Source organism: Cygnus olor (genome assembly GCF_009769625.2).
Source record: "Cygnus olor isolate bCygOlo1 chromosome W unlocalized genomic scaffold, bCygOlo1.pri.v2 SUPER_W1, whole genome shotgun sequence".
NCBI lineage: Eukaryota > Metazoa > Chordata > Aves > Anseriformes > Anatidae > Cygnus > Cygnus olor.
Window position 1 is genome coordinate 1,710,885 of NW_024429070.1, and position 21,642 is coordinate 1,732,526.

The window sequence follows — 21,642 nt, forward strand, 5'->3', positions numbered from 1 at the left end:
ATATGATTTCCTCAGTTTAAAGGAAAAAAAAATAAATCAAACAATTCAAACAACAAATTCCCATGTGTGAAATATTACTTCTTTGCCCAGCCAATCCTTGTTTTGTAGTTGTGGCTTCTCAAGCAATTTGTTCCTCCTCCCCTCTCTGGCCTCTCAGTACATACCTCCCAGCCATTCTTGTCCCTAAACTGTTGACTGTATGCCCAATTCCAGAGTGCCCTTTTGTCTTGGTTTCTTGCTAAAGTTATTTCACAGCTCTTCTTGCATCTTCACTAAGGACACTTGTATCCGCACCACCAACTCCTTTATCCAGTCCCATCAGTTCAGCCACCACTTCCTTAGGAAGGAAAGCTAACTACCTTCCTCCCAAGTTCTTGCCTTTCAAACTCCCATTCCCTCCCTATCTGTGTAAATTCAGTTCCAATCCACCAGTCTTATTTTCCATGTGTTCAACCTTCCAAACACCTGCAACTTCAGTTGTCTTTTCCACATTTGAAAAGATCAACACTGTGGATAAGCAGTGAATGGCCACCGGAAAACTAAGTCTGTACTACATCTCACTACTTAGAACTACTTGTACTTAAAAAGTCTTATTGTGCATACAACGTTTTTCAACTTTTAACACCTATGATCAGAAAAGCCAGCTAATTTTTCAGACACCAGTAACTTACTGGTAAGGTACTCACCTATAAAAACTAAGCAGGGAGCAACATACGTTTTAAAAAGTTGACTAGGAACACTTAAGCAATGTTTCAATTGCTTATAATTGCCAAATTTTAATAGGAAGCTTTTCTATGTTACAGGTTGTTCCTCAACACGAGTTCTTAAGAAAATGACCAGAAAGAAAATCATTGCTGAGCATGCTAGCAGAAGATAATTAAGTTCCCATTATTAAAAATATTAATAATAAAAACACGAGCAAACCTAACATCCACTGTAGTAAAAAGCATTCACGTCTCCTTACTTTGAATGAGAAATTTAACAAATAATTGGACAGATTTTTAATTTTCCATTCAGACAAAATAAAAGTGAAACTGATTTTAGACCTACATAAAGCACTTTCCATGTGTTCTTACTACAGTTCTATTAATCTTACCAAAGCTTTCCCAACTCTTAAACTACAAAAAACATGTTCCAGCTTATTTATCCCACGGATACTAAGGTAGTTGCTGTACATAGCAACTGATGAGAGCTCTCTGAATTTTACACCCCCCCCCATAATTAATATCCAAAAAGCACCTCAAGAGAAAGCAACACATATCTGAATGGAAGACAACATGCAAGAAGTGTGACAGTCTCTACTGAAACCTAAAACCTGAAAATAAAATTTCAAAGACAAAGCATTTGTAACATTACTCTTTCTGAGTATCTGGTCAACACAGGAGAGATTGTTTGCTCAAGACATAAGAGATAGGGGTTGCACTGTCACAGACACACGCTTACATTCAAGGAGTTTAATAAATTACATTATATTTATAAAATATAAAGAGAGAAGGTTAGAACTACAAAGCCAGGCATTAAAGTATTAAGAAACATCAGAATTATGGTTGCTTGCACCTCCAATTCAGTCCACTGTGCATTATAAGTCTTTCATTAGATTATCATATACTGGTTTTGTTACCCACAGAATCCCTGCTTTATACATGGTACATGACAGATGATGGTCATGAAACCAATGAGTTACATCACAAAAGAAGCTTCTTTCTGTGGGATGTTACACTTTTACTTAGAAATCTTAATAACGTACAGTTAATAAAAAGAATCAATTAAAAAAAATCTCATCCAAGAGATCATATACTGGAAGACTGCCAGTTTGTCAAAAACAACTTTTATTACCAACAAAACAAACAAAGTATTTTCTACAGAAAACTTCCATCACAAGGAAAGAAAGAAAAAAGAAAAAAAAAGACTTTTAAACTTTAGAACTACTTCTTCTGCCTGTTCCCTAATATGCCCAGAGCCTCTGTGCCACAATTAGATCAGATGATTAGAACATAAAAAGCCTTATGGGGGAAAAAAAAAAATCCCAAGAGCAACTCTGCCTGATACAGACTGAACTTGGGCTTCCTACAACCCAAAGGCAATGTTCTGACTAGGAACACACATAATTATACCTCAAAACAGTCCTGCTTTCCTATCACAGCCATACAATTTAACATTAATATTAATCTGACAACAGACAGACATTGCAATGAAATGGACTGACCACTAGGCTGCAGAGGTTTCCATTCAACCAATTTACATGAACTACAAAATTACCACTTTAAGAGGCAGAGTTTCATCCTTAACAGCCAATAACCACTGCTTAGGACATTCTCCATGGTTGCTAGCTCCTGCTGGAAGTAGCATTTTGAATGCCTCCAGTATTGCATGCAAGCCATTTAGCCACTTGAATCCTGTGGGTTATTCTCTAGTTGCTGATGAGAATCTCTTCTGAGATTTTGGTTTCTTCACGTCACAGAGGGAGATACTTTTCAAAGTATCTTTTAAAAAAAAAAGTATCTTTTTAAAAATCTATTTTTGTCCAGCTCTTGGCATGATCAAGACATTTGAAACTGAAAAGATGCTTAAGGCCAGTGAAATCTCATTCTATATTTCTTAGGGATGCAGCATGAGAAACAATGGGCCTGATATGTTGAAGTGTGAGACACTCACAACCTCAAATAAATCAAAGAAAACTACGTTATAAATTTATTATGTGTTGTAAAGTAACTCTAAAAATCTCAATAATAAAGCATGTCAAATTACACACTCAAGATTTATAAGCAGTTTTAAAACTCACAATTTTGACTCAATTTCAGTCTTCTGTATAAAATGAAAATAAAATTTTATGGATACACTAAACAAATGTTCTCTAATGTTTGTGAACCACAGATATATACTTCGATGATAATTCCTACATAGTTAAAAACACTTCATCATTCGTTGAAAAACTTGAATACTATACAGCAGGTAATAAGGCAACAGACTGCACACAATGACAAAGAAAAGCAAATATATATAGGTTATATATTAGGTTATAATATAAAAAAATAAAACTAGGTTTTAAAAATATAAAATATAAAAAAATATACTAGGTTATAACAGTATACTAGTCAGCTGACATTTCCCATGCACCATATGAGGCACTGAATTGGGGACATAAGGGTAAGGGGGAATACAATAATGTAGCTAAATGCCCAGTGTATGAAGAAGGAGACTGGATTGTGTTTGTTTCTGAAGTCTGTTCGTTCCTTATCTGAGTCCCTGACTTTGCAGCCTAATGTTTTTTAACACTGTTCCTGTAAAATGCATTGCATGTCTACACATACACACTGCTGCAAAAAACAAAATGCTTCATATCAAACCATAGCAATAATTTGAAAAAATGGGAATATCTAACCATATAAAGAATTGAGAACTCTGATTGAAAAAATTTAGAACCAACTGATATAAATACTAAAAAAGCAATAAAAAAATAGTCTTCTAGAATTTGTTCTAACTGAAAGACTTTAACATGAAAAATGTTCTTCAATGCATATATATTTTTTAAAAAGTTATTTGTGTAAACCAAGTAGTCACCTTCAAGTGCAGTACCAACAACTACATTCAATTTGACTTGATTTCCTTTTAGAATTTTTGGCCCAGCTGTGTGTAGAAATTTTATCCCCTCCCTTTTGCTAATGAGATTTTCTACAGTGAATAGTCAGGACAGGAAGTGAGACACAAATCATAGGTCCTGCACAATCTCCTCAAACACAATTTCCTCACTCCTGGGGTGCAATAGACATCAACATAAAGCACTTCTCTTCCAAATACTTCACACATCAGGATCATCTACTAAGTATGGTTGTAACACTAATAAAATAAAAACAAATATAGATGAATTGTATTGAAAGGTTTTATAATACTGTAATTTTAAAAGTACTTCCTTTTTTGATTCTTAAAAAGCATCATTATTATACAGGGTTATTACCAATAATATACAGATATCACCAACTTGAAACATTTCTTTGTAAGTTTCTCTGTGCAACTGAGTGCTCCTTACTGCTGATGATTAAAAATCAAAAGCTAACCTAACTTGTACTACTTCTAATAAAGGCATATGTAAAGGAAGACTGAAAATAAGTTGTATCATTAAAACAGCCATTTTTTCAATTGTTAAATATTTCTAATAACATATCTTGTGACAGTGAATAGCTATTCTAACACTGGATGATCCACCTCACACCTACCAGACGCTAAACTCTAAAATTATCACAGCTCATATTTTTCCAATTACGTCCATAATTGCTGTCAAAATGTCAATGCATATATATACAATATATTCCTCTGGAATAATTTCTAGAGAGCGTAAAGTTCTGATTTTGAAAACAATTTATTTCTTAGGTCTAGATATTCAGAATAGGAGTATAATTTCTCCTTCTAGTTACTGGCACTTGTCCACTAACTTTACATTTATTGTATAATATTTATGAAGTTAATATTAATATGAATTTAAAGAATGATTTTAACACTTCGTAATATAATACACACACAAAAAATACCACACATTTACCACTGAACACACAGAAAATTGCAATAGGAAACTGGCTCAAATCAATTCACACTATTTTTTCATCTAGTATCCTTCAAAATATAGTTTATTTATATTATAGAGGAATATATACATGAACTATTCAGGATTAAAGCAGCATTATAATTATCATCATACAAAAAACAACCTAACCTTTCTAACCTAAAGACATTACTACATATTACCTTGATTCAGCAAGAAAAGACATATGAACATTATTGTCCATGGAGTCCCAAACATGTAATGAGTTTGCACTGGGGTACATGTAGTCTTATGTAGAACAGGGATCCGCAAATTGTTTTAGCAGTATAATATTGCTTCTCTGATCCTTCTCTGTATTTCTCTTAAATCCAAATGAAAACACTTTAAATGTAAAAAATATTTTTTTTAGTGGTATGCCTGTTTTTATGTCTTTATTAAAAAAATATTTTTAAAAAAGATAAAAATCAGCTTTACAAGATAGCAAAAGCTTCAGGGAAATGTTTTTTATTGGAATAACTTCATGTAAAACATTTAAGCAGTTGGGAGGAAAAGAAGAAAAAAACTTGTATGTTTTGAACTTGTTTCTTGCGTACAAGGTAGTCAAAAGCACAAAAGATAACCATAAGAAAATATTTTCCTTTTTCCTCTCTCAGTTAAAATAATTGTTACAGCTAACACCTCAAGAATAATTAATTTTGTAATTCCATAACATGAATAAAATAACTACAACCTTAAGCAACTAGCTGTTGTGACAAACACTGGATCAATTTAAACTCCTAATGCTAGGGTAAGAGATGTATGAAAGTGAAATAAGTCGAGCTTCCCCCACACGCACACTTAAATGTACTATAAATACAATCAAAAAAAAAAAAAAAGCCACCTTACATTTCTCCATTACATATTTGTTCGATATAAAGAAATTTACAACTACATAAACTGTGATAATGTAACTAATTCAGGATTAACCATATATGGCTCAAAAGAACAAAATATCCCACCTCATTATAAATCACAAATAGCCAGCATCTTAAGTTTCCCTCTGTAAATACGCCTATTTTTGATATCAAAAAAGTGTATACTTTCTGATTAAAAAAAAAAAAAAGCCATAAAACTCGACAGGAACTAAATAACTACAGTAGCTCATTTCCTGCTCGTATCTCATACTTAAATAAAATCTACTTAAATGAAAAATAAGTCAGAGAAGTTCACCACTGTTAGCTTAACAAAGGCATTTTTGTTAAAAAAAAGAGTTGTTTTAAACAAACAACGAAATGCTACAGCTAACATTGCTTCCTGATGATGAAAACTAACCAAGAACTACAATTACTTCTGCACAGTCCTTTCTTTCCTGCAAAGCAGAATTACACCCGACCCCTATGCACACTACATGCCAAAAGAAAACAACAATTCAGCTACACACAGAAATAGGGACAGTTTGAGACAACTAATGGCTCCCTCAGCAATTCACGAGGTTTAAAAATAAAAAGTTGTTTTTTCTAAGCGTAAACGGTTTGGTTCTTCTCCACGTATGTAGGCCTAAGGCCCTGTTGCAAACAGTGTCTAACAGGACCAGGCAGCACAAAGACAGGAATGGAAGATTAGTAGAGGGAGGGAGGCCGGGATTGGGACTCAGCAGGATCGTCAGGCTTTTTAAAATTCAAACTGCTCCCTGACCAATACAAATCATGGGCACGCTACTGACTACTACACGGATTTACAGCATTAAAAACATGCCTTCTACGTGACAGCTATATTAACTTCACCCCTTTAAACATGTATCAGGGCACTCAGAGGCATAATGCAGTTTTAAGACTCTAAACACAATATCCCACAAAGTTACTTTATTACACGCAATAACCACTCGTGATTACAATAGATCTGCCTGAACAACTCAAGAACTTATTTAAAAAGACAGACTATAAAATGTTGATGATTGTTTGTCATTTATAAGTTTCCTTTCTGTATGAAAGATGAAACTTGGTATCTTAAGATTTCCCTCAATTACATAATTTCTGGAGGAGTATTTTTATTAGTTCATAGGGTGTTTTTAAACCTACCTCAATTTTTAATAACACTCTCAACTCCAACACGCAGTAAGTCCAAGATTTACTTTACTGAAAATTAGCTACCATTTATTTATAAAGACCCGACACTTAATCAACAGTCAATTACAAAACACATTTGACCTGTTAAAATGACACCTAATTACATATTCAAACATCATGGACACAAACAGCCAATAACAACCTCAGGATCTCACAGTGACATGGCCTGACAAGAAAGGATGACACTTTTTAAACGTTCCTCACTTTTCGCTTAATTAAATTTAAGTTTGATTCTCAAGTACTTAGGGTAAGATCTCATCTTCATCTTGGCCCCTGAAATGCCATAAATGTACCACTTGACATACAACCCCTTTCCCATTTTCTGTTTGTTAGAAAACAAGATAGTATTTCTTTTGATTTTAGTACATATGCTTGTCTATCTGTATTTCCTGGATCTGCAGGTGCCCATGTCTTGTCAATCTCCCCACAAGGTCTAGTTTTATGCTATAAATATATGAAGCAATTAACACACTAACCAATCGTTATCTTAGAGATCAAACATTTGCACATTACAAATCCATGTGCATTCGAACTTTTGAATGTTCAGAACTGAGTTTGTTAGAAGGAGAAGAGAATAGTGAAGATAGACATTTTTGTTGCTAGGTATTTACATTGTCTCTCTTGCCCCTTTCCTCCACTTACTCCTTCCTCTGTTCAGAGGCCTGTCTGTACTGGGACCTTACACCAAGGAACTTACTTGCCCTAGCTGTAAATATGGAACAGGATCGGTACACGTTTGCAGGTAACTATTGTTTCCTCCTCCTTCTCAGCTCCGGGTTGAGGCCTGTCACTGAGAAGCTGCTTCATCTTCCTAATCCCCGAGCTAGAGTAAAGGGGTCGGCAGGCGGGCCTGCGCTCTCTACCGGGCCTAGGCCTCCCGGCAGCCCGGGAAGAACCAATCTCCTCCGCTAAACCCGAGTGAATAGAAAGGGGAGCTGCGAAATAAACACCTCCGGTTGCCACTTATTCCCCTCTACCCCGGATAACAGCTAATCCCCTCTGCTACCTGCAGCGTTGGGCCGCCTGGGCTGTGAGGCCCAGCCCGTTGCTGGAGAGGGCAGGGAGAAGGGGAGACAAGGAGAGGGATTACCTGAGCAAATCGGCGTCTGAATCCAACGAGAATCCGAGAAAGGGAGAGAGAATTCCACCCCCCTCCCTCCTCAGAGGAGCCGTCGCCGCTAGGCCGCCGCCGCGGAGCAGGAGGAGAGGAGATAATATAACAACAATAATCCGGGCCGGGAGGGGGGCTGGCTCCTCTTCCGTCTCCTCAGTGCAGCGAACATGTAGAGCTGGGGGGTGAGCGACCGAGACAAATCCCTTCCCCCAAATCTACTTCACAACATCAACACGGGCTGGGCCGAGCTGGGCCGAACCGGTTCCGAGACACAGTCCGAGCCGCACGGGAGCGGGGGGGGGGACAGCGCTGCTAAGAGGCCGCCGCTCGCTCTGCGTGCGAGTGCAGGAGGACGGGGGAGGGGACAGCCTAGGCACGGTGAGTCGGTACCGAGCGAGAAGGGGGGGGGGGGAGGGGGGATAAGGGGATAGGGGGAAGAAGTGGGGGGGGAGGTGGAGGAGGAGGAAAAAGGAGAAGCAAGAAGGAGGAGGAGGAAGAGGGAAAAGGAAAGGATCGAATCCTGTGTGTATGTCTTTCTCGCTCCCTCTCAGAACAAAATGCCGACCGGAAGTGCAGCTGCAGGAATGACTCCCTCCACCGGCGCCAAACACTAACAGCCTCCCCCTTCCCTTCACCGCCTCCTTCTCGCTCGGTCAGCGAGCACCGCTTCCGCTGTCGCCACTGCGCTGCTCCGCGTCGTTCCCCTCCCGGCTTTGCCGCAGCTGGAGAGACTCCCTCTGTCTCGCCGCGCTTGTCGGCGGCGGGCACAACTGAATTTCTGCTGCGCGGTTGTCTCTCCCCATCCCCACCTCTGCGGCTGCCGCCTGAGTTTCTATTTTATTTTCCCTTCTGGTGTGCGAAACGTGATCGGAGTTTACGCTCAGACCTGCGCTGAGAGGAAGGCAGTCAGCGATTCGTGAAGAAGTGACCGTTGAAAAAAAAAACATGTTTTGGGTTTATTTTTGTCTTCCTTGAGGATGGTGGGGAGGAGGACTGCAAAATGCCACCTCGCAGGAGGCATACTTAAAAACGCGCCTTACAATGAAACCACAAAGGTGGCAGTCCCCCTCCGGCCCAGCGAGTGAGATGTGGCAGACCTGGGACACTGTTTACTGTCATTCTCTGTGGATTTTAAGAGGCTGTGTCGCAGGAACTGAAACACCCGATGCTGAAAGTGATGTCGGGGTGAGGAATTTCCAGGTGGACATATCGAACTGGAGTGGCTTTTAAAAACAACCTTTTTGGACGAGCACGGGGAAAAATGCAGATGTTGAGGTGAAGGGTCCTATGCTGGAGGTTGATGCTCTCCACCACCACGAGATTTACTGGAGATATTTTAATTCTGGGTTGTGAAGGACTGTATGGAGAAAGAGAATGTCCTAGTCTGAAAGATTTTGTTTATCCTCTGTACAGGCAAAACTGAATAATCATACCACAGGATAATAGTGAAGAAGCATTTACATTTAATGATTTAACTATGTCTTCTCATACTCGCTTCTGCTGTGAATGTGTGCTCAATACTTGGACAAAAATCCTTTGATGTTTAAAGGAAGCCTTGCTCATCTGTGGACTTCAGGATTCAGTCATGCAGTTGGACACAACTAGCTGTAAATATCCTGTGACATAAACACACCCTTTAAGTTCTGGATGGATAAAGAGATAATATCTTACACCAATGCACTTGAATTTTTCAGTCTTATAATTTTCTGTATAATGGTCTGTCTTTAAGGCAGATTTTAAATGCATCCCTCAAGCCTAACTATTAAATTTGTAATGTTGGATGAATCAAAGTTCAATTTACAAGTGTGTTTGAAAGTACAGAAATGAAAATGGCACTGGAGAATATGGTAATTCAGTACTGGAAATACTTATATCTAATGTGTATATATGCTCATGTAAATTTAATGGAGATGGAGTAAACCAGGCTCTGAAAATATGTATTATATACCTTTGTTGCAACTTAATATAAAAGGTCCTAATCCTATATTTGTTTATACATTTAAAATTTCAAGATATCCATTTGAAATAAAGGAGAAAAATTGGTGTAGTAGATGAAGCATGTTCATAAATCTTTGTGCTTAATTTAATACAGTGCAACTCTGTAAATCAGGGGGGAAATTTTTTTTTTTTTCATAATAAACTAAAGTTTAATAAACTACCTCTTTAGAGTCCACACGCATGTATGGACATACAGGACTTAGGCACCTGTGAATTCAAAGGAAAATGTTATTCTAACATGACAAAGTTGGCCCAGGAATACTATTTCAATCTACTTCTAACTTATTGTTACCGATTCATGTTGTTGGAATCTTTATGTGATTTCATTAATTTATATAAAGATTTTTTTTCTTAATTGGTGATTTAGATACTGCAATTTTGTTTTTCAAATGCCAGGTGTCTTCCATATCAAATATGGCTTAGCCAGTGCAATCATTGTGGTAAGACAAAACACCTATTTGGCTATTCTGTTTTAGTCAGAATTTTCCAGTGAGAATGTCACTGGCCCATTTTATGCTTTTAAAATCTTGTTTAACTGAAGGAATTTGTAGAAATGGCTATTTTGTTTGAATACTATGATGTTACTACCTGCACGAGAAAACAACTAATTTATTAGCTGGTTTAGAAGGTGTTATTGTAACACATATGAGCAAATTAGGATTTTTTTTCCTTAAGGGATATTAAATTATTATTTTTTTATTCCTTTAGATATTACTTTAATCCAATTTTTAAAATTAAAGTTCAAATTCTTCACCTGTGTTTATACAAGTGATTCCCTGTATTCCTTTTGTCTTCAAAGGTCTACTCACAAAAAATGATTGCAGAATGAAAGCTCACGTTACTAAAAATATTTTAGTATGCATGGGGTGTATCTCATTATATGTGAAATAGCCAAAAATTGGATAAAAATGAGTATTTCAGAATATTATCAGAAAACATATCAAAAGAGACTTTAAACCTTATTTCTGTTCCAGGCCTTAGTCATGGGGCGGAGGTAGTTCTAATCTGTGTGGGAGGAGGTATGCAGTCAACCGTGACTGTGGCACACTAAGGAGTGTACGCTGCACTAAACAAAGCTGCTGGCAGTATGGAGGGTGTTATAAATGAAGATACAACTCAATCTGAATTTAATAGTATTTATAAAAGGCAAGTAAACAGCGCTGGGTGCGCGCAGGGAGTCTACGCTCTACCAACACGCATGCACAACCGTCGAAACAGCGCTGGGTGCGCGGGGAGTCTACGCTCTACCAACACACACACACAGCCGTCGAACTTTCTAAATATATAGAACATTGCTTTTACATATTCATAAGAAACCCGAGTACGCCTATACATATGTACAATCAGAAAAGGTATCAATTGAAACATAAACATGGCAAAGTTTTCCGAATTCTGGCAAGTGTTTAACAAACAATCCTTTAAGTCTATTACTATTAATGTCCATGACTGGGGGAGCATAGTTGGAGTTGGTAATCCCGGTTGAAGTGCTCCCATATCTTCCATGACTTCATTAATTTTTCTCAGATCATATAACAGTCTCCATTTTCCATTCCTTTTCTTGATTACAAACACCGGAGAATTCCAGGGCTAGTCGTGGGAACAATATGTCTCGCTTTAAGTTGTTAAGCAACTCGGCCTTCGGGCCCTATGTATCCTATTCCTCCCGGATCGAAGGGAAACAGATCCGGCTCCTTTTCAGGGCCTATAGGGCCTGGATCAAAAGGAACGTTCAGGTCACCAGGGGGCGTAACAGCAAAGGCCTGCGATGGCAGTAGCGGCGGGGGGCCGATGGTGTAGCAGAAGGATCGGTGGACGAGCCCGCAGCTCCCTCACTATCTGGCAAACCCCACGTTTCTGATTGTGGTCGCACATGGCTCTTTAAGGCCTCAGAGACTGCTCGCCAGGTGCCGAGCAATCCCACCGCAACCTTGTCGTTTTTAGTAGCAGAGTCCCACACCTTGACCTCAATTTGGTCCCATGTTTCAGGATCATAAACTGTCTGAATAAGCTGTAAGGTTACCAGGACAGTCTTTGTTTCTAAGGACGTATGATTCCCCATAATGCGCAACTGCTTACCTTCGGCCAGCGAGAGGCAGTTGTGTGCGTGGGTCCGCTTCTCTCAGCTTGAGCTTCCTTCCAGCTCCGGTGCGCCTATTTCCAGCGACTTTCTATACGAGCTTCTTTGAGCGGTTTGCTGAGTTTGGCCGAACCTATCTTCATTAGGCGATCAATGTCCCTGTTCCTGTCCTGGTCCCTGTTCTGTTAGCCTGTTCCTGTTGTTCATGTCCCTGTTTTTTTTCATCATCGAGAACATCGAGGACAGGCTCCCCTCTTATACCATTCGCCCCACAGCAGTCCTTTTCCACTAACTCTTCATTGGTCGAACAACTTTGCCCGGCAACCAGCAAACACCCAGCAACTTCCATGCCTTAACGGCTGGAGAACAAGCAACCCGAGACGGCATGGTGTCTCCTGAATCCACCCTTCTTTGTTCCCTCTAAACTCTTTACATTCCTGATGGCCTCATCGTTAAGAGTCCCCCTTGTCGACCCCCATGGCCACACTCCCACATCTCCCCCTTCTTTATTAACATCAACCATCTTCTTGACACGAATTATTACTCCATATATCACAAGAGCGAAGCTATCTAAAATCCCCGGATAAATCCACACCTGGTTGTGAAAATGAACTGCAAATTTCAGCGTAAAGCTTTAGAACCTAATCCTGATGCCTTCGAAGTCAAAGGAGAATGTGTCTTTTGCTCTAAATAAATGACTGGGCTCCCATAAATCTAAACTGTTTGCACAGTCATTTATTTTGCGACTCATTTCTTGTTCTTCAAAGGGAACAAATAATTCAGTATTTTTAATGTAATTTTAAAAAGCAGGAATTAAAGATCTTCATGCAGTCAATACTGTGTTCAAAATATATTTCTCAAACACTTTTAACCAAAATGTTACTTGTAGGTACCTCTCTTGCTGTTGTTTATAACTGTACTGAGATAAAAAGCTTCCTACTTGCAAAGACAATATGTGTGTGTGCACTGTTGAAAATAGTGGAGAGACTTCTTTGCCCTCTTCATTCTGATATTAACTTCCCTAACAGCTACATGTTGTTACTCAGCTTCATAAATTATAGACAGTATGTAATAATATAGTAAAAGCACACCTAGCACCAATGTTTTCATAGAGGTTGCTTGTTGTCATTTGATTTTTTCTCTAGAATGAATGAAAAATATAGTGCACTTTTCCACTTTTTGTTTCTTTAAGGGCTGGTGTAACATACAGTTGCATGTCATTTTAAGTAATTAATGAGATGCACAAACATTGTTATATTTACCTATTAGTTATTTATAGGTAGTATGTATTTCTGAGCAGAATTTTAAAATGTGATGCATCAGTAAGATAAAAATATTAACATTAATTTTGTATATATTTCGAGTAGTTGAAAGAAAGTTTCCTACAAAATGTTGGCAACTCATCATATGAATGTAATCATTAGCTATCATCCTAAATTTAAGTACTCAAATCACTGGGAATCTGGTGTTAAGGCTGGACTACAACAGTGATGAATGTAGTGATGAATGCTGTATGACAAGTACTACAAAGTTTTCCATTGTCTTTGCTTCACAGGAGGAAAATAACTGCTGTGCAACAGCAGCTGGGAGAGAGAGGAGTGAGAAACAGCCCTGCAGACACCAAGGTCAGTGAAGGAGGGGGAGGAGGTGCTCCAGGCGCTGGAGCTGAAGTTCCCCTGCGGCGTGTGGAGAGCCCCCGCCAGAGCAGACTCTGGGCCGGACCTGTAGCCTGTGGAGAAGAGTCCTCACAGGAGCAGGGGATCTGGTGGGAGCTAACGCCTGCGGGGGACCCATGTTGGAGCAGTTCTTGAGCTAGGGTCAAAATAGAGCCAAGATGCATGTTCAGGAGATACTGCAATGAGAAACTGCTGACATATCCCAGTACTTCCTCACTTTTTAACCATCAGACACCGGTGGTTATGAAAGGTCAGAATTGTCCTAGATGGTGCTCAAAATAAGCACTAAAGGCCATAAGGGCACTGAAACATTATGCTTCAGTTTCTTCCATATTAGAAAGTTGTCAATGCTCTATTACCTCTGGGGTGCAGTATTGGACAATTAAAGTAGATTGGAGTCCTCCTACAGCACAATAGAGCAGAATAGATGCCCCTTTCTAGTACTGTTGATTTTGTTTCACAGGAGCTGCTTTTTATTATTTTTTAAGCCTGTTTGGAGGAGAAAACTGTAATACTATAAACAGTTTCCCAACCTGAAACACTTGATTTTCCTTAAAGTATGTGTTAGGTTTACTTTAGCTAGGACACCTAGAGCAGAGTAAAGATATGCATGGCAGACAATTAATTATTAGAAGGAGTCTGGACCTTAAATTATTCTCTGTTCTTTCCCATATAAACAGTCCCTCAGCTGAATGCAAAGCTTACTCAGAAAAGTACAGTATTTACTAGATATAAATACAGGCACGATTCTGTCACGCTTAAAAACAGTTCTTAAGAACTTACTTAAGAACTTCCCAAAAGTCAGCCTTGCAAGAGTTTGAGTCACATCACCAGTCTGAATAGAGTGCCACCAAGGCAGATAACTTGTTAGTAACAAAAACGTTGTGGGGACGGTAGGAAAGGAAAATTAGCCAATACTTAGAGCTATATACAAACATGGTATATATATGGCTCCAACTTTAGAAATCTCACAGGCACTGAATCAACTGTCATCTAAATGGCACTGACCTGGTGCTGAGCTATGCATATCCTACAGCAGTCCGTATGACTGCCCAGATAGCTCAAGCCTGGGTTTATATACCTCTTAGAACTACACTTCAAATTAGGGAACAATTCAGAAACATGACAATAAATGGATCAGGAGTACAAATAGCAGGACCGGGACCAGGAGCACACAAGATCTCAGATGATTTTTCACTTAGGAACCTAATTCTTAAAAAGATTTATATTTCTCCCTCCATGGTCTATCTAATTTTGAAATCCTGTTTTTATAAGAAATAAATCCTAAACTAGGAGCTTTTCCCAGCTTTTCTTCGCTTCAAAACCTGTACTTTAAATCTACAAGAATACTCTATCTGCAGCCCTAAGGAGGAGGAGTTAACTCAGACTTAAACTCATTTGCTTGAAGTACCAGTTGGTGCTTAGGTCCCTTAGTATTGCTTACCTCTTTGTGGTGGCTTTACTCATGTGGGCAGCCGAGCTCCACCACAACCACTCTCTCACTCCCCCTCTTCAAAGGGCAAGGGGAGAAAATACAATTAAAAGGACTCAAGGGTTGAGATAAGGATGGGGAAAAACACACTTAGAGTAGGGAGATTAGTAAAATTTATTGCCTATTACTAACAAGCTAGAGAATTGAAAAATAAAGAAAATAAACTAAAAACACCTTCCCGCATCCACCCTCTTCCACCTCCTCCCCCCAAGCAGTGCAGGGGAATGGGGAAATGGGGGCTGCGGTCAGCCTATAGCACTTCACCTCTGCCTGACTTGCGGAAAATGGACTCCACAATCAGTAAGATTGTAAAGTAGGTATGTTTATTCAGCGCTGGGCAGCATGGGGGGTAGTCCCACTAAAGTTGTGAACACGCGACACGGCAACTTGCCATGGTTGTTAGCGTAGCAACCACATAACCACCAAGTGATTATATGAAGGTGCTTTATTCAGCGCTGGAAGCTGGGGCAGGTGCCCAAATCTGGCTTCCAGTCCCGTTACATCCCGATCGTTATTTATACATTCAATATTACGTAAGGTATACATATTCATTACAGGTTGCAACATCAGCCTCGCATTCCATTCCAATTAGCTCTCCTCCCATTTGCACATGCGTGGTGCTCTCTGGTGGTCGTCCAGGTGGTCGTCCAGATGAAGTAAGGAGTCTTCCTCTCTGTTAAACTTTTCACCTTTCTCACTCGACGCATGCTCTCTCCGCTCCTTGGTTCTGGTTCAACTCATTTCAGCATTTTCAGGTTCTTATCAAAGGTCAGGTTGTACCTGTTCTCTCACAGGGGTCCCTTTCAAGGATTTATTTGACTGCTCGGTATACTCCCTAAATATCTTAGTATAGATAAATTTGATAATGTAAATACATTTGATAATGCTTATCTATATTTTATGACCCGTCACCTAAGAAACATTAAAACATCCATTTGGTTTTCCCCAACACTAACATTTCCCCCCTTTGAAAATACTTCACTCATACCGAGGGCAAGTATTTTCATTATTATTAAGTTGAATCAGGTTAGTAGAGGTTAGTAAGTATAACTTAATACATCTTTATTAGTCTACTATCTTATTGATACCTCCATGCCTACTTATTAGTGCTAGTACTATAAGGCGGGGGTGGAGTAAATGGGACAGGATGTTCTGGGTGATCCTTGGTAAGGACTCTCATTATTCGGCGATTCCATGCACTACTCCTAACTATTTCACCCTTTACACACGAGTACATTACTCCCATTGCAAGGCTATTGGTAAGGCCTGTGGCCACTGTATCTTAGCTTCCTGACAAATTTTGCTTAATTGCCCTTTCAAAGTTTGGTTCATCCTCTCTACCTGACCACTAGATTGAGGCCTCCATGAGGTATGTAAATTCCAGGTAATTCCCAGTAACCTACTAACCTCCTTAACCACATTGGCAATAAAATGTGGTCCCCTGTCTGAAGAAATACCCAACGGTACACCAAATCTAGGGATTATTTCCTGTAGTAACCATTTTACCGTTTCCTTTGCTTGGTTGGTGCGACAGGGAAGGGCCTCCGGCCATCCTGAGAAAGTATCAACCCCTACCAATAGGTATTTGTAGCCTCTTGCTTTAGGTAATTCCACAAAGTCAATTTGCCAGTAATCTCCAGGCTCTATCCCAGTCCTAGTTCTTCCCATCTCAGCATGTTTCCTTGCTACCGGATTATTCTTTAAGCAAAGCTCGCACTTTGACATTACTGACTTTGCCATTGTTAACATGTGTACCGAGATGACACCCCGTTTCAAATAAGTCACCATTGCTTCTGCACCCCAGTGACACTCGTTATGTTTTGTTTGTAAGATTTCTCCCATTACTACAGGAGGCACTATGACTTGCCCTGTCGTAGTCACATACCATCCGTCAGAATTCTTCCGAGCCTTCATCAAATTCGCAAGTCTCTCATCTTCTGCCGAATACTTTGGGTCTTTAGGTAAATTAGAACAAGAAAGGCCTATCTTTGATGGAATTAGAGCCATTACTTTCCATACTTCGCGCGCAACCTTCTGGGCCGTCAAATCTGCCAGTCTGTTACCTTCTGCAATCTCTGACGCCCCTCCTTGATGGGCTTTACAATGCATTATAGCTACCTGTTGGGGTTTCTGTACAGCTGTTATTACTTTCAATATTTCTTCTTGGTATTTTATATTAGTCCCTTGTGAGGATAGCATTCCCCTTTCTTTCCATAATGCCCCATGTACATGAACTACTCCAAATGCATATTTCGAATCTGTCCATATATTCACATTCTTACCCTCGCTTAGTTCCAGGGCTCGTGTCAGGGCAATTATTTCTGCTCGTTGGGCTGAAGTTCCCGGAGGTAGGGAGTTTGCCTCAATCATTACCTTTGACGTAGTTACCGCGTATCCTGCATAGCGAGTTCCGTTTTCCACAAAGCTGCTTCCATCCGTGAAAAGTTCCCAATCCGGTTTCTCCAGAGGTTGGTCCTTTAAGTCTGTCCTGCTGGCATAGGTATGTTCGATGGTTTCCACACAATCATGACTGAGGTCTCCTTCCTCCGTAGCTGTTCCTAGAAACACTGCTGGGTTCAATAGGTTAGTGGTTTTTAGAATTACATCATCTTGCTCAGTTAGTATGGCTTGATATTTCATCATTCAGCTGGGTGACAGCCAATGGCCCCCCTTTTGCTCCAATACCGTAGTCACCATATGTGGCACAAACACCTCAATTCGTTTTCCTAATGTGAGCTTCCTGGCTTCCTGTATTAAAAGGACTGTGGCTGCCACGGCCCTTAAACACGAGGGCCATCCAGCACTTACTGCATCCAATTGTTTAGAAAAATACCCCACAGGTCTTTTCCAGCTCCCAAGTCGCTGGGTCAGTACTCCTAATGCCAATCGTTGTCTCTCATGCACAAACAGTTGAAAGTCTTTTGATAGGTCTGGCAAACCCAAGGCAGGTGCCTTCATCAGGGCTTCCTTTAATTTCTTAAAGGCCTCTTGTTGCGGCTTTCCCCAGGTAAATTTGCAGGCCTTTTGGGTTTCATAAAGGGGCTTTGCTATGAGTCCATAGTCCATTACCCACAGTCTGCACCACCCGGCCGTACCTAGGAAAGCCCGTAGTTCATGCAAATTTCGCGGCTCGGGGATTTCACAAATAGCTTGTATTCGGTTAGCTCCCAGTTTTCTTTGTCCTTGAGAAATTTCACATCCCAAATAAATTACTGTTGTGCACGCGATTTGTGCCTTTTGTTTAGAAACCTTGTATCCATTTAGTCCTAGTTGATTCAAAATATCAATAGTTACCTGAATACATTCTGACTCTCCTTCGGTAGCTATTAGTATATCGTCCACATATTGTAATAGCAAGTACTGATCCCTTGGTACCTGAATTTGTCCTTGGTTGATCCAATCTTCTACTTCTTTAGCTAATTGACTGCCGAAGAGGGTCGGGCTATTCTTGAATCCTTGAGGTAACCTTGTCCAGGTCAGTTGCATTTTTCGTCCGTTCCGTGGATTTTCCCATTCAAAAGCGAAGAGTTTTCTACTATCCTTGTCAATGGGTATGCAGAAGAAGGCATCTTTTAAATCTATTACCGTAAACCACTTATATTTCTCTTTTACAGATGTTAACAATGTATAAGGATTAGCCACCACTGGGTGAATGTCTTTTGTTATTTCATTTATTGCCCTAAGGTCCTGCACTAGTCTGTATTCCCCATTAGGTTTCTTTACTGGGAAAATTGGGGTATTATATTCAGACTTGCATTCTTCCAGAATGCGGTAGCTAAGAAATTTATCTATAATCTTTACTATTCCTAGCCTAGCTTCTAGCTTCAACGGGTACTGTTTAATCCGTACCAGTCGGGCCCCTTCCTTAAGTTCAATTTTTACTGGCTGGGCTACTTTCGATTTTCCGGGTACGTCTGTTTCCCAAATCGTAGGTATTACTGCATTTTCTACCTCCTTTGGTATATGAGGAACAGCCCTCTCTTTAATCATCAATATTTGTCCCACTTTTGATTCCGGGATTCTCATAATCAATTCTCCATCCTCAAGCGTTATGGTAGCGTTTAGTTTAGTTAACAGATCCCGTCCCAAAAGAGGAATAGGGCATTCTGGTACATATAAAAATTCATGCGTAATTTCTTTACCTCCAAACCGTAAATCAAGGGGTTGTAAGAACGGCCGTATTTCCTCTTTCCCGGTGGCACCTATAATAGTAGTTTTCCTTTCCCCTATCTTACCACTTAATTTGTTGAGTACTGAATATGTGGCCCCTGTATCAATTAAAAATTTTACTTCCTTATTTCCTATTTGAATTTTTGCTAGGGGCTCTTTAGTTTCCGTTACCAAATCTCCTAGTCAGCTACTATATTCCCCCAGAACCATCGCCTTTGCTGCTTCTTGGTTTCGGAACGGATTTCCCCCACCAACGATCAGCTGTCCACGGAGAGGGCACTCGTTTTTCCAATGACCTTCCCTCTTACAATGGGCACACTGGTTAAGACCTAGCCTATTTCCCCCTGAGCTCGGATAGCCTCTCCCCGTTCCTCTACCTCGACCATTAATATTTCCTCTTCCCCTGCCCCTTAATCCTGCATGTTCTCTCCCTTGAATTACTGCTAATAAATTCTGTTGTTGCCTTTTTGTTGTTTCTTTTTCTCTGTTATTATACACTTTCCAGGCTATTTCCAGCAGTCTATCCAAATTTCTCAAATCTGCACCTTCCAACTTTTGCAATTTCTTCCGAATATCCTCTTGGGCTTGTCCCAGGAAAATGAGTGCTAATTGAGCTTTAGCTTGCTCAGTTTCTACGTCTAAATCCGTATATTTCTTAGCAGTTTCTTTTAATCTCTCCAAAAAGGCGGAAGGTGATTCTGTTTTTTCTTGCCTGACATTATACAGTTTTGACCAATTTATGGTCTGGGGCATGGCATTCTGTACCCCGACTTGTATCCAATCTTGATATCTCTTCAGCCTCCTTATTCCATCCCCCGTGTTATAATCCCATTGGGGATCCTCAGTGGGGAAGTTTTGATCCAAATTTCCAGGCACTAATCCGTTTCGTATATCCTCTCGGGCTCTCTCCCTAGCTGCCCGCAATACCATGTCTTTTTCTGTCGAGTCCATTAAAGTATCCAGGATCACCTGAAGATCATCCCAATCGGGATTTTGGGTTTTAATTATCATTTTCATTACCCTGGCTACTTTATCTGGGTTTTCTCTATAGGTGCCGGCTGCTTGTTTCCATATCATTAAATCCCCAGCCGAAAAAGGCACCTTAACGTATACCGGTCCTTCTGTCCCCACTCCCTGTCTGAGGGGAGCGATTATTTTCCCTTTCTGTTCATTTATAGTTTCCCCTGCCTTCCGCTGTTGCCGAGTCCTGTGTGACACAGGGGAGACTAAAGTCGGGGGTTCTCCATCACTACTGCTATCTTCATTCTCCCTTTTCTCTCCCTGTCCTGGCTCTTCTGGAGCCGACGGCGCAACTTCCAGATCAATATTTCCATTATTCATTTCCCCATAATACTTATTATTCTCTGTTGCCTGATGCTGCATACAGCGCCCTTCCTTAGTACATGCACAGCAACGTTCCTCAGTCGGAACTTCAAACACCATTATTCCACAAGCATGCTGCCATTCAGGCTTTCGGCGTAAATAAAAGAATAGTTCCACATACAGGAGTTCATCGTATTTTCCTTCCCGCTTGCAAAACAGCATTAATTGTAAAATTGTATTATATTGCAATGTTCCATTCTCAGGCCAAGTTTCTTAGTCCTCTAGTTTATACTGTGGCCACCAAATATTACAATAATCAATCAGTTTTCCTTTCCGCATCTCTTGACCAAAACCTCCCTCTTTCCAATGCGTTAGCAAACATCCCAACGGGGATATTCGTGGGATAGGTACATCTTTTCCCAGAATTCCTTTTAATTTTTCCATTTCGAGCTTGTGATACAAACCCAAAAGCTGTCAGAGCAGCAGGAGCTGCCGAAGCAGCAGCACACTAACCCAAAAGCTGTCGGAACAGCAGTGTGCTTACCAAATACCAATAATACCAAGTGCTGACCCTTCAGCACAAACCAATACAATTACCAATACCAAATCACCACTGCCGAACCCGCAGAGCTTTCGCTCTGTCTAACGGACGGCGCCTAGGCTTACCCCGGGAGCTCCCTGCCCAACCGAGCGTGGCTTTCGCCGCGTCTGACCGGCAGTCTTTCCCAACCAAATCGGTACCGAATACCCAAAGTCGAAAGCACCTTTGCTTACCGCTCCAGTGGTACGTCGTGAGCAGGGGAGGTCGGTCGCGGTCGACTGCTCCCCGAGAATCCCTCGGTGCCGGCTGGAGCGAAACCGAGACACGATCCGCCTCAGCAGTGCCCACGCAGTCACATCTGGGTCGCCAAAATGTTAGCGTAGCAACCACATAACCACCAAGTGATTATATGAAGGTGCTTTATTCAGCGCTGGAAGCTGGGGCAGGTGCCCAAATCTGGCTTCCAGTCCCGTTACATCCCGATCGTTATTTATACATTCAGTATTACGCAAGGTATACATATTCATTACAGGTTGCAACATCAGCCTCGCATTCCATTCCAATTAGCTCTCCTCCCATTTGCACATGCGTGGTGCTCTCTGGTGGTCG

The 21,642-nt window shown here is 40.4% G+C and overlaps 2 protein-coding genes across 6 annotated transcripts in view; both read right to left on the reverse strand.

Moving 5' to 3' along the window:
* LOC121062899 (nipped-B-like protein) overlaps positions 1-10,511 on the reverse strand; it is a 222,442-nt gene extending 211,931 nt beyond the window's left edge. For all 5 annotated transcript variants that reach the window (XM_040543198.1, XM_040543196.1, XM_040543197.1 and 2 more), the window contains exon 1: positions 7,733-10,511. The gene's annotated coding sequence lies outside the window, so the exon portion shown is untranslated. The remainder of the gene's footprint in view (positions 1-7,732) is intronic.
* Positions 10,512-15,426: 4,915 nt separating this feature from the next.
* Positions 15,427-17,609, reverse strand: LOC121062904. Its single transcript, XM_040543206.1, has 2 exons — positions 16,389-17,609; positions 15,427-16,160 (listed from the first exon to the last, which is right to left on the reverse strand). Exons 1-2 carry the CDS (start codon positions 17,367-17,369, stop codon positions 16,065-16,067), a joined length of 1,077 nt encoding a protein of 358 aa, XP_040399140.1. The 5' UTR covers positions 17,370-17,609; the 3' UTR covers positions 15,427-16,064.
* Positions 17,610-21,642: the final 4,033 nt, after the last annotated feature.

Coding starts and splice junctions, on each gene's coding strand:
- LOC121062904 (XM_040543206.1), bottom strand. CDS start 17,369: ATGATTGAGGCAAACTCCCTACCTCCGGGAACTTCAGCCCAACGAGCA. Junction 16,161..16,388: donor AGGTTAGTAGGTTACTGGGA/ATTACCTGGAAT, acceptor TCCTTACCAAGG/ATCACCCAGAACATCCTGTC.